Source organism: Myripristis murdjan, chromosome 3 (assembly GCF_902150065.1).
Source record: "Myripristis murdjan chromosome 3, fMyrMur1.1, whole genome shotgun sequence".
Lineage (NCBI taxonomy): Eukaryota > Metazoa > Chordata > Actinopteri > Holocentriformes > Holocentridae > Myripristis > Myripristis murdjan.
The window spans coordinates 10,509,023-10,522,730 of record NC_043982.1 but is presented as its reverse complement, the minus strand read 5'-3'; the positions used below and the strand labels follow the sequence as shown (position 1 = coordinate 10,522,730).

Here is a 13,708-nt window from a genome sequence, read left to right as displayed (position 1 = left end):
AACTAAATGAAACAATCAGGAGCGGTCGTCGGTACATCACAAGGCTAGAATTACTATTGTATTTTTATTTAAGCATTTTTTCCACACTTGTTTACTGTATTATGTTGCCTCATTTTGTCAATACCAATAAATAAATCCTTGGAAAAAGATCAGAGAACACTAGAATTATCAAGGGCACTTTACGCCACAAGGTTGCCAGCCATGGTAAATTAGTTTTAAAGCTGAAGCAAGCAATTTGTGCTTGCAATTGATAATGAAGGGGCTATTCACTTGCTCTTTGTGAGGGCTTGTTTTGGCCACAATTTAATTTGCATAAATGTGTTACTGAATAATACAAAAATTCTGAACTGTTAGCTTAAGCAACTGAGGCACCAACAGGAACAAATTGCCTTTGCACTGCAGTTTCATACCCCTTTTCCACCACACGAACTGGCCCTAAAACACAGGGACCCCTTTGGAGCAACCAGGAACCCTTACCCCTGTTTTTCACTGGAGAAACCAGTCCATCTTTTTGCCCCAAAGGTTGAGTTCCTGGGCCCCAAAATGGTCTCTGCAGGTAGTATTCACTGAATTCCTGGGGACAGTCAGGTTGGAGTTTAGGAGCATAACATCCCCGACTGACGCAAGCGGCATAAAATATCACCCTTGCCATTATTAAAAACAGCTGCGAGCATCCATAAACAAAAGATTATGATAATTCAGCTAGTGATTGAGGGAGAATCATCTCCATTTGTGAGTGCACGTCATGTCCCAGTTAATATCAATTATTGAAAAGTAGTCTCCTCTTTTTAGTCTTGCTTTTCTTGCATCCTTAATCTCATTTTCAGCCTCTTTGTGTCTCCTCTCCAAAACCAAATGTCATGAACATTAGATGGCCCGCTGTCTTACCTTGCTGCCACAGGTTTGATTACTATCCAGGTCTTTTTCTTGTCGTATCCCGCACCCAGTTCCATCTCTCTACAGGCCCTATCAAAATAAAATGAAGCGCCTGTTTTTCTGTTGTCAGCCGATAGGTTAGGTTCACTACAGCAATGCAAGCACTTCAGAGCCAAGGGTACTCACTTTGCCCTCAGAACCCTTTTTAAGAGCAACTCTTTTGGCCCTGGAACTTTTTGGTGGAAAAGGGTCATTAGTGAGTTTCTTTTGAGCTGCAACAGTTGTCAGAGTCTTGACTTTAGCCGCTTCATCTCTGCCTGCATGTCTATCTACCAACGTACTGATCTTTCTCCTTCCAGAGCCAACCACTGAAGTCACTTCGCAGACTCCTGCACCTCTCCCCCTCTTCCTCTAACCAAGCTCAGCCTCCTCCTCCTCCTCCAGACCTGCGCTTCCAAGCCACACTCCCTAACCCCCAACAGCCCACCTCCAAAGCGGGCTACCCTGAAGGCAGGGCGCACACAGACAGCAGGGGACACTCTGGGGTGAGCAGCTCCACCCAGGCCAAGAGTCGCAAGCCCAGCTACCCCATCCCAGGACAGATCGAGTCAAGCTGGCATGTGTCTGCCTTACAGCGGGTAGAGGGGGGGCAGTATACCCCTGAACAGCTGGGCATCAAACCTGGGCAGAACGGACCCACCTTCACCCGCGCCTCCCGCACCAGGATGCCAAACCTCAACGACCTGAAGGAGACCGCGCTGTAAGACCCCGAACCACACCACCTCCAACATGGCATCCATGATCGTACAAGCTGTCGTACAAGTTTACATTACAAACCTATTTCACTGGATCAGACATGCAGCTCTGAGAAGTCGTCATCCAGAAACACAATTTTCTGTTGATGCTTATGTCTCTGAAATCAACAACTTTGCTGAAGACTAGACGCTGAGGGGACAAGACACTCACCAGTTACAGTGTCTTTTAGGGATCAGTGACAGGGCAGAGGTAGTTCCCCCCTTGGGATGCCAGTATTGTGTCAGTTTTGTGTGATTCTCTCTCTACTGGCTGTTAAGGTTAGAGCATCAGAAAGTAAGATGATCTTTTGTGCCAACAAGAAATGGCCCTCTGTCTGCAGCAGCAGAGAGACACTGCCCATCTGGCCTCTTTGCTGCCATCTTCTGCTTACAGGACACTACTACAACACATCAGACACCACTGCCACAGAGGTGGCCAATAAAGTCATATGTTTTTCAAGCTCTGATATTTGATAAGAACAAAAAAAACTAATAATTTATATCAACATTATTTATTAAATATTTATTTGTTTTAAATTCAAGGATATAAGCTATAAATGACACAGTATGTAGGCTATATGGGAATATTAAAAAGGTATAATAGAATTATTGTGTAATTGCAAGAGCTTTAGTTTCGACACAAAAAGAAATGCATAGATATTTATGTGTTGATAATACAATATGTCACAAGGATATCTAATGGTGAATGTCTTTTTTGCTCACCACAATTTAATATGTTATTTATAACAGAATTTCATGTTATTTTATGTTGATTTTCCATTTTGTGAAGAACTATTGAAAAATATTCATTCCCTGAAGTGGAAAATATCTCATTCTGCTGACATACTTGACACCTGCTGCAACAGGTGCAACAGTCATAACATCAGTGTTGAGGGTTTGGTGACAAGTCAGGTTATTTGTCATTTAAAGCTGATAGTAGAAAAGGCAGCGTGCTCACTGACTGCTCATTCTACAGCATGCTAGCTGCATGTGCACATAAAGGCCAGTCTACTCATGTCCCACTCATTGGCTAACCCTTTGAAAGTAAACCCCATGTTTCAATCTCATGCTGTTGTCTTTTGTCAGCTGCAACAGCTCTCCAGCTCCCAGCTGCCGTGGCGGCTCAGTTTTGTCTATCAGCCTTAACAGCAAGTCGTGGGCATCATGACTGTGCCCTCTGCGCCGCACAGCCCTGATGAAAAGTTGCCCATACCCTCTCTAATTTAAATTTGAGTGACCCAGCTACAACATTTAGCCGATCAAGACAGTAGGAGAGTATGGCGCAATATGCATACTTCACCTACAACCTTTAAGATCTTAACATGTTTACATTTCTGTATGCGTTTTAAAAGCTTGTGTTAGTCAATGTTTTTGTAAATGCATTTTGTAAATCTGAATTTAGTTCCAACCCTTTCCTCTTGACATTACATCTTTTTTTTTTATTATTTCATTTAATTTGTGCAACACCAATAATCATGATCAGGGATGAATTTTATTAACTAGCTTGTTGATAATTGCATTTATTTGTTGTCTGCTGATCTGTGGATGATAAAAAAAACTGAATTGTGTAGAACAAAAAGCTATTTGTGGCCTAATTAAAAGATTCAGTGCAGTTTTCCTTCCATTCTTCCCATTTGTCCTTCACGCCTTCCTCTTCTCTGTGACACTGACCACTCTAAGCAAAGAAGCAAAGCTTTTCCTTAACAAGTGCAGCCAAATAGATCAGTAATATCATGGAAGGAGGGAACGAAGGAAAGAAGAAAGGCGGGACACATTTGGTTAAAATTCAAACTAATCCATGGAATAGGGAAAATTTGGTTTCAGCCTGATGTTTTGTTCCTCATCTGTCACACTGATGAAAAGGCATAAAAACAAGTAAACAAATTAATTGCTTGGCTGATTGAAAGCAATAATGTTTGGACTGGCCAAATACTAGCCGGATCAGTGGCTGCTTCAATTGGAACCAAAAATAACAGAGGAAAGGATTTTCAACAGGGAACTGTGATTAAAGCAAGGTGATTGTCCACATTCAGTATAATGGCATTGTTGTGCAATATTTTTTTTATTTTGATTTGTCCTTGAACATGACCTTGGACAGCTAAAACTGTCACAACATGTATTATGGAAAACCTTGATTGAATGATTGAGTGATTGTAAATGACTGCTGTGGTGGGTCTGTGTGTGTCATCAGAGCGAGGCAACGGAGTGATGACAAAGCTCGCCTTGCCAGTGACCTGAAGCCTTACGTTAACTGACTCAACACTTCATATGGAAACGGAGGCTTCGACCCAGCACGTCACATACAGTAACTGAGATGGAAAGATGAATCTTTGTTTGCAGACACGAATGTTTTTCCTAAAGAATTCGTTTTGTTTCTTTTTTCCTTTTTTTTCATTAAGCTGTTCTCCACTTCTTACAGGGTGTAAATAGTGATGTATCTAAACTGACCATTCTACCTTAAAATTATAAAGTATCATAATAAAAGCCAACTGTACATTTTTCAACTGCTCATGCGGTTATTTCATTGGTAACACACACACACACAGTGCGCAGATGGAAACAACACAATCCACAATGAAAGCAAATACATGATACGAGTATTTCTTTAATCAAGGAAACAGTTTGCAGATACAATGAAGTATGCCTTTCCAGAGTAAAACTCTGAAATACAAATTTATAGCACCATGGGAAATTGAATTAACTACAGTATGTTACGAAACACATCAGGAATTAACCACAATAATAAAAAAAACACATCCAAAAATTAACACATTATCCTTTGTTAGTCAATTTTGCTTGTATCGCACTGAACATCCACTCTGAGCTCAGCGACATCACTCTAGCCATTGTAAGTAGAAAGCTAGGAGACAATACAACATATGATATCAGTAAACAAACAAAGTACTTTTGCCTGAGTTTAAAAATGGTGATTGTTCACAAATAGAAAAAAAATCACTGGGGAAAAAAAAGTAAAATCACTGGGCCATAATTAAGGTCAGTAAGGAAGAGAGACTGACTGAGATTTAGAAAAGTAAATTCCCTGTTGACCACTAAACACCAGACGAAGTGGTCAACGGTTAGGAAACATGTAACAAAAAAAAAGAGGCCTTTAGAAGGGCATGTCCCAAATCAAATCTGTGGAAACAATCTCCATTACACTGTTTCCTCTCCATGGCTCTTTGAATTTATGTCACTTGATTGCAAATGCAACAATCTGCTGAAAACTCATCTGATTTTAAAACTGCAGTGTGAGACTGGTTTAACAGAACTAACAGGAGTGTGCGTGCTAATGAGCTCGTGAAAGAGCATACACACCCATTTTACAAGACAAAGAAATCTGGTTTATTGCCATCAGACTAGTCAAATGTGTTTCATTTGTTGTATATTTAATCAGAATTGGAAGTGGTTTTACCAAATATCAGTTTTTATTCATGTAGGCTGGGGCCACACACAGATTTAGACAAATCTGCTGATCTAATCACTGACCACACACTTTTATGTTGGGGCTTTAAGTACAGACTCAGGTGGAGATGTGCGGCGAGGCCTCGGGGAAGCAGGAGCGAAAATTTCAATTGCATCTGTTCATGCAGAGCAGCAGCTCCATGCGCAGAGCGATGCGCGTGTGCCATCCGAGTGGGAGGATGCGGATGTAGCGTGCCACGATGGGCGGGCGCAGGAGGTTCTGCACGGAGGAGGAGCGGTCCGAGTTACCATAGAAGACCTGGGGAGAGAAACGAGGGAGCAGGGTCAGGATATCATTCAGATAGGACTGACATCCATCTGACCGATTGTCAGGTTTGAATAGCAAGATGAAGAAGAAGCACAAAGCAACTGTATCCATGTCATTCATCACAATTGGTTGACAGTGACCTTTAATTGTGGTTTCATTAGAATCTGACTACTGGTGTCACTTGAGATATCGCCTAAATGGACTCAGCACACTCACACAGTCTCACCGAGCCCCTCAATTTCATCATGTAGGCGACAACATTGTGAGGCTTTATTGATCCCTACTGGAAAAATCTTGTTTTGCTCGCTTCCTCTAGGTATAGGGAGGTCAGAGTGCAGGGTTGGGATTCAGTGTCTTTCTAAAGAGCATTTCAATAGGAAAGACGCGTACAGACAGAGGCCAGGTCTCTTTCACCATTAAACCCACCAGCAGCCCCTGGTTTGGACATTTTACATGTGTGGAGTGTGGATGGATGCAGCACAACAACAAATTGTGCCAGCTACACGGATATGCTAAAAGAAATAATCATAATGAATCGCTCTGACGTTAGCCTGAACTGATAGGAGAGACTGAAGAATCAAATCATGACTCTAAAGTAAAAAGACTAACATTGTGTGGCAGTTTTTTTTTTTTTTTTTAAACAAATCATGTTTAAGAAATTCTGTTGTCTGTTTTTTTTTCACATTTCAGAGGAAAAAGAATAGCTCAACATTGTTTTATGTGTTTATTCAAATGTGAATGTAAACTTTTGGCTGTAAGTGCTTAGAATTGTTGACTCCAATTGTGGTTTACAAACTCAAATCTAAACTAAGAGAAATCGTTCTTGAATGGAATTGCCAACTAGTGAATTGTTAATCAAATTGAATTTCTGTCTAGCCTAATGTTGACATCCCATCATGTGATTGTATCTTTCCCACACTGTATTCTAGCCACGGCTGAAACACACTGACCCTGTTGTTTCCAGTCTGGTCTTTGTAGTAGATCCAGTTGAGTTTGTCTTCAGAGCGGTACTGAATGCTGTACTTGGTGATCCATTCTTCAGCGTCACAGCGACCTTGGGTCAGGATCCCTGAAACCACCATCACCTCCCTCAGGTCAATCTGCACCCACTGGGTGTTGTCCTGGAACTTGGACAGCCAAGCACACCTGTGGGGACACACACACACACACACACACACACACACACACACACTGATCAGGCTGTATACTGCATATAGGCTGCAGGCGGGTTCACCACACATGTGCACTTGAAGAGTATGACAGCTGGACTCAGGGTTAGGGTTAGGGTTAGGGTTAGGGTTAGCAACAACAGCTAACACTGCAACACTGTCAGCAAAAAGGCAGTGGTTTTGATCCTCATCAGGCTATCCATTTTTATACTTTTTGCAGCCGGTCTTACTTATATTCACAAATATGTTACTGTTACTGAATAAACATATTGTTTTTACCATGCTTACAACCCTGCACCTTAACATAGTGAGAGATGGGTTAGAGTCTCTTTGAACACTCTTTTTTTTTTTTTTTTTTTTTTACAGTGTTACTCGTCACAGATGGTGAGTGCCTGGTCAATTGTTTATTAGGGTCTTTCCCCAGGGCTGAACATTCAGCCATTTCTTGGATCAGAAAGATAGCGTGCGGTAAAAATTAAGGCAGAAAGGTTTCAGCTGTCCCTGTCAGGGATTAACCATGCAAATATATAACTGCAATGTTCTGTAATATCACTTCAGGTTTGCTATTTAACCTTTGCTATTAACCCCTTTACCTCATAAAAAAGAAAAATACCAGAAAATTATCAGAATAAATTACAAACAATTAGTAAAACATTACTAGAAAATTAGCACACACAAAAGTAAAAATAAATAAATAATAAATAATAAAAGTCTTGCTCTTGAACATTTGATCCTCCACACTTTTGAAGTGATGGCTACATGCCTGGCGGAGTGGTCCCGGTTGGAAAATGGAAAATGCAATCAAAAAGTCCAAAAAGAAAACAAAATCCACAGTCTCTCATGTGCAAAAAGTAAAAAGCCTTCATTAAAGTTGCTGCTCTGTGGCAAGATTAAAAATTAAACATGCGGTGGCACACAGGCCTTCCTCCATGTGCTTATCTCCCAGTGTAAAAGAGAGTGGGTTTGTCTCTGTTCTGTAACGTGTTGGCTGGTACCTACCCAAAGCCCTGGCTGTTGAGCCGGGCCTTGCTGGGGAGCCAGGAGGAGAACCAGCCGGTGTACTGCTCCTGGTTGGAGCAGGTGATCTGGTCCGGACTCACAGATCCGGCCTCGAAGCCCAGCGGCTTGTGGTACGGACACTCTGCAGAGCGAGTTAACAGAGAATTATAAGCCAGATTTCCCAGTGAAGGAGGTTTTAATTTTAATCTCTTTTGTCATGTCATTTTCATGTCATTGTTTTTCACTCAAGGACTTCCTGGATTAGCGGTGGCTGCATGGATTTCAAGGGCACCACCCCGATCGAGGGGGAACACAAACATGTCTGTCCGCAGCTTAGCAGTAATGTGTTACAATGAAATGTGAGGCAAATGAACAACATTAAGCCTCTCTGGATCGTTAAGTCTCCATGCCTCTATCCATTCCTCTGTCAAATCAAGCCCTCCGCTTTGCTCCACCTCCCCCTCGCCTCCCCCATTCAACACCACCCCCCTCCCCCCACCAAAAACCCCCACCATTACCAGACCCAGTGTGACCCATATCCCATCCTAAAAGCCTCCAGTTTAATTCTCCACAGTGAGAGATCAGTGATGTCCATTAGGGCGGCAGGCAGACAGATGGCCATGTTCTGCTCACCACAGCTTTAGCTCTGTGTTGCTCCCATCTTTTGATCTATCAATTTGCCCTCTCACTTCCATTGTAATGCTGTGGACTTAACCCTGCAAACACTATGAATATACAAATATATCTCTCTACACGCCCCAGTGAGTCAACATGAGAGAGCTGCACATGCAAGGCTAGGTCTTTCTTTTTAAAGTCTACACCGAGGCACCGTAGCACTGTCAAGTGTGTATGAGGAAAAGTGTGGTTCAATACAAGTAGCTGCTGCTCTTTTGTTTACTATTGGCCTAAGCCTATCTGACACAGGGTCATATCCTGTCTAATCCCGGTATTACAACGCGTAATGCAGCAGCGCCTGTGTGAGTCAGGCGATAAGTGTTTACATAACAGTAACGTGAGTGACTCCGTATGCTTTCCTCATGTACTTTTTTCTTCCCTGTCTCAGCAGACCACAATGAAGTTTATTTTAGGAGATAGTGAAAGAGAAACCAAGAGGCGAGATGCACAGGGATCTGAGGCAGGGCAGGGAGTCGATCCCAGCAGGTCCCTGTCCTCCCATCCACTGGTTTCTGTGACTGTGCGACATACAAGGCCTATTCCAAGCCCTGTAATCCAAGCATCAGGTTCTGAGAATACGATTAGCTGCTGAACTACTTTCTCCTCTCTCCGTCACTGCTTACCACGTGTGGCACCGATTGATTAGCCAACTCACTGCCCCAAGGCTCCAAACCTGCAGTAGGTGGAATGATGCTCTGTCAATGAAAGTCATCGCAGGGGATTTACTCCGGCTGGATCTTTCACCAAAGCCCTCGTTCAGCTTTTCTTCAACTAAAAACTAATCCACAGTTTTGTCTTTCTCCCGTCCTCCATCAACTTTGTCTGTCTTCCTTCTGAAGGTTGACCCCACTCACCTTTACACCTCACTCGTTTGTTTCCCATTTTGCCAGCTCTGAGCCAACTTCTTTGGTATCCTCAGCAACACATTCTCTGAGGGCATTAAATGGAGCATGTCCGCTCTGTGGTACCAGATCTGGAGTCTGTTCAATCTATACACTCATGCATGTGCATGCACACACACACAAACACTGACACACATGTATAGAGTTGACCTTTTTCTCTCTCTTGTATCCCACGTCTCTGCTGCACACACACACACACACACACACACACACACACACACACACACATATACAGATTCTCCCTCCATCTGTGGTCTGTAATGAGTTTCCCGCAGGTTACAGACAGACATGTTTTGTCCTTGCCCTCATCCACACTTTCAGTCACCTGCAGCTCTTGTGCATTAACCAATCAAGACAGAGCACTTCACACACCAAGAAAACTATTACCGCACTGGAATAGTTTGATCATCTACTCTTCAAAAATCACCCTGTTAGTAAGTTAAACTGTGGCCTCACTGTCAATTAGTAAATAAAATCTGTGTATTGTAAAGTGCACATCTGACGTGAAATATCATTCCTTCAGAAAACCAAAATGCCACCATGAAACATATAAGCCATATTTGTATCTAAATAATGATGAAAACCTAAAGCTGTGACGTCAGTCATGTTTTCTTCTCTTGTGAGTTGAGCTATTTGAAAGAAAATGTGTCTTTGTCATTCTGACACTGAAGGCTGACAAATGTGCTTCCTATATATCACTCATTGGACATTTGTTTGAAAGTACTTTACAGGTAATCAACCTAGCAACAAAACACATTGATCTCAACAGAAGGTAACTTTGCAATATATATTATGTACACTACAAGGCTAATAGAGAGTCTTATCTACAGAATTCATTGTGCGTAAATGAATGGGTGTATTTTGGTACTTCACATGCAAGCAAATCTTAAACTGGCAGAAAATATGGGAAGTGAATATAGAGCTATGCAGCCCATGCATGGTTCTCACCTGGCATGCAGTCCACACCTCGCACCATGGGAGAGCCGGCTGGAGACACGATGGAGGAAAACTCAGTCGGGGATTCTCCTTGGCAGTCACACTTACAAGCCCTGCTGGTCCATGCCTCAGACACACCCGCCTCATTCACCCACGCAGGCACACACACAGATTTGATGTTAAATAGATACAATGCTACTATAGGAAATGCAACTAATCCTATTATTTAAAAAATGTAGCTGATTTACCACAAGCAAAAAAGGGAGTTATTGTGAAAATGATTATTAATGATCACAAAGGCAAAGACGCTGTCTGAACTGTCCATCGTCCAGTCACAGCAAATGTTCCAGTGGTGACAAATGCTGTTTTTTTTTTTTTTTTTTTTTTTTTTTTTTGGTGATACTATAATTACTTGGAGATGACAGGTGTTAACTGGGGAGCTGTTGGTCTGTTCACACAGCTCTGTGGCAGCTGCTCAAAACTATCAAAAGTGTCAAATTAACTCTGATGGATGTGGACTGGCATAAAGACTGACATGGTGTTCATTTTTACTTTCTCAGTTAAATCAACAAAGGTGACTTGACTGTGTTGATAAGGTTTCTACCTACCTCTTGAGCACGAACGCTGGTCAACACTGTGCAGACAGATGGGCGGGCGGACAGAAACACAGATTGCCAGGAAAGCACAGAGAAAGGAATAGATTTATACACTTTTAGGATTCAGTAGTCTCCCATCAAGGCAAACAAAATGTGCACATCTACCTGTTGGTGTAACCGCATTCAAATTAAACAACAGATTGAACTCAGCACAGAGACATACAAAGAGATTCAAGTATTAAGGCACCCAACAAAAACTTGGATGATAATCAAAGGGATTACGGAGGGAAACCTTTCTGACAAATCAGTCAAATCCTCTGTGACTCATCATCACTACTGAGATCACAGAGAAGCAAAAGCATCGTTGTTTTACTTCCGTCCGACAACCAGTCCAATCTGAGGTGATTTATGTAACATACTGTACACCAGCCAGTGGAACCTAACTCCACCATACATTTCTGATCCTACTTTTTTTGAGAAAAAAAAAATCCATAGGTAAGAAATTAACTACAACCACAGACAACAGGTTCACCAAGACAAGCATCAGAGTGCAGAGACAGATTGATCGCCTACCGTTTGCTCCCAGCAGCAGGGCCAGCAGGAAACACTGGCGCACGTTAACGGCCATCTTCCAACCTGCCTCAACCCCAACTAGACTGATTGTAGAGCAAGCAACCAAGCCAGCAGAATAGAAAGGCTGGATTACAATAATCCACAGGACACTAATGGCCTTACCTAATACCATCCTTAACTCACAAAGCCCCTCCTACAGCTGTTCACCCACCACCACCATGCATTCTGCTGCCAGGTTGTAGAAATCACTGAGCACTACAAGGAGAGCCACAAAGCCTGCAAACAGAGACACGCAAGAGCCAAGATGGTCGGTTATGTGATAGGATCAGGCGTGTGTGGTGTTGGGGGGTTGAGTGGAATGAGTATGAATGGGTGTGTATGTCTGTGGAAGAGAGAGAGAGACAGAGAGAGAAAGGGAGAGAGAGAGAGACAGAGGGTGGTGGCTTATGCTGGGCCTTGTCACCCATATGATTGACCAGAAGGTGTTGTGGGATGCAAGACTCTCCCCCTCAGGCTGCTGCCTTTGCGTTGTTCCTTTTCAAGAGGAACCATTCATGGAAATGTGAGGAAGAAGAGATTCAATTCACTTTACAATTCACAAGTTGGCAATTCACTTTAAGAATGATTTTTCTCTTTTCTTTTCTTTTTTCTTTTTCTTTTTCTTTTCTTTTTTTTGAATTTAACAACAGAATTCAATTTGAGGTTGTAAATCAGCAATGAATCCATTCAGTACATTTAACCAAAAATTTACATCCAGTAAATAAACACGTGCAGTGCTGTAAAATGTTTTCCTTTCTTCTGCAATGTGCAAAAGACGAGAATTATTTAAACATTATTTATTCTAAGGGAGGAAATAGACATTGACGTTACTTGCATTTGCAATTCACATTGTTTTGCTAGATTTGCCACATTTATTTATTTATTTATTTATTTATTTATTTATTTTTCAAGGATCGTGACAATTCACAGCATTTCATATTAATTTAGGCCAAAGTTAGGGTGACTCTGTTTCCTTTGGCAGATTGAGGCAGCAGCACCAGCAGAATTTATAATCCACGCATTAATACAATTATATCAAAAAAATAAAGAAATGTGTTATAGCCATAAAGCACAGGCAGTGTTCCCTCTCAATCACTGAGCATGTAGGGGATGAAATGATGCACTGGGATCTGTTTTGCCTTTAAAGATGATAATGAGTAAAACAGAGAAAGTTTTTTTTTTTTTTTTTTTTTTTTAAACTAGATCAGGGAAAACACAATCCTTAGACACTGAATTTCATCACCTACTGCAAAATAGTTATAGACATAGTCATGTTCCCTCAAATATAGACTATAAGATTTACTTTTTTCTTCAGAATTGTAGATGGAGGGCTGGTCAAACTAAAAGTCAGCTGAGGATACTCAGGTGAAAGTAATCAAGCCAAATTGCACAGAGCTGTTTTTTTCCTCTCTCTCTCCTTCATAAAAGGCTGCTGTCACTTTCACAGCTTGTCTTTTAATCTGTCTTTTACAAGAGTGATACAGTAAAATGAAGGCTCCTGTCAAAGCTGCAAGCAAGCTGCATCAACAACCAAAGAAGAGGACGAGGGCTTATTCCACCTTCATCTACAAAGCCCAAAAAGAGGTCAGAACATCAGTGTTACTTGAGAAAAGTGTGGCTTAAATGTTGGTATGCACACACTGGGGTTAGTCCTGTCCTGTCCTCTCTGTCTCCTGCTCTTTATTCCACCTACAAATTGTCAAGAGTCCAGTTACAAAGTAGTTCACCAACTGTCAGGAGTCAGCTGTCCCATCCCACCTTCATTGCATTTTTTAAAATTACTATTATTCAGACTTTCACAAGCATTTAACCCTTTGAAACCTTTGCAAGTTCACTTTATTTCTTTCAAAAACATGGAAAAAGTGATGAGCAAATTAACAAAAAAAAAACTAGTTAAAAATCACAACAAAATTAGTTAAGAAATTCACAAAATCATCAGGAAAAAAATTCCTGGAAAATGGTAATAAAAAAAAAAAAAAAAAAAAAAACAACAAGGAAAACTCCACCCCTGTCACTGATGATAGCTATACCCCTGTGTGCATAGACCCCCCTATAAATCTGGTGAGGTATCTGTTTTGCAGGTCAGTCAAGCTGGGATGGGGGACAGAGTCTTCCTGGACAGCCGGTGTGGCTATCCACAGCGTGTCTGGCTCAGACTGGTGGGACTGGAGGCGTCCCGGCTGTCCAAGACCAACAGACCAAGAGTCATCACTCAGCGAGAGATCAATGCTGCCGCCACACTTGTAAAGCAGAGGACTTGCACCAGAGTTGCTGCATAAAAAAAATGCACTTGGGCCAACCATGAACTGAACAAATTTTATCAAGAGTGATATCTCATTAAAGATTACATTTTAATGTACTATCTGTTGCCTTTTATCATTGGCGATGCCAAGTCAGAACTAATCAGCTGGGTGGATTT

At 41.7% G+C, this 13,708-nt stretch overlaps 2 protein-coding genes across 5 annotated transcripts in view; one reads left to right on the top strand and one right to left on the bottom strand.

The window, feature by feature from the left end:
• Positions 1-4,171, top strand: part of cdkl5 (cyclin dependent kinase like 5) — a 50,463-nt gene extending 46,292 nt beyond the window's left edge. For 2 of the 3 annotated variants that reach the window (XM_030048609.1, XM_030048608.1), the window contains one exon: positions 1,236-4,171. In XM_030048609.1, coding sequence (XP_029904469.1) covers positions 1,236-1,640 — 405 coding nt within the window. In that variant the 3' untranslated portion in view covers positions 1,641-4,171. The remainder of the gene's footprint in view (positions 1-1,235) is intronic. The other variant, XM_030048610.1, reaches the window with a different exon arrangement.
• An 86-nt stretch (positions 4,172-4,257) lies between these two features.
• rs1a (retinoschisin 1a) lies at positions 4,258-11,384 on the bottom strand. Of its 2 annotated transcripts, none has more exons than XM_030048615.1 (6): positions 11,251-11,384; positions 10,690-10,715; positions 10,094-10,232; positions 7,569-7,710; positions 6,351-6,546; positions 4,258-5,391 (listed from the first exon to the last, which is right to left on the bottom strand). In XM_030048615.1, the coding sequence occupies exons 1-6, from the start codon at positions 11,303-11,305 to the stop codon at positions 5,239-5,241; spliced, it is 711 nt and encodes a 236-aa protein (XP_029904475.1). In that variant the 5' UTR covers positions 11,306-11,384; the 3' UTR covers positions 4,258-5,238. The 2 variants fall into 2 exon arrangements, with proteins under 2 accessions (XP_029904475.1, XP_029904476.1); XM_030048616.1 differs by having other exon boundaries at positions 10,094-10,223.
• Positions 11,385-13,708: the final 2,324 nt, after the last annotated feature.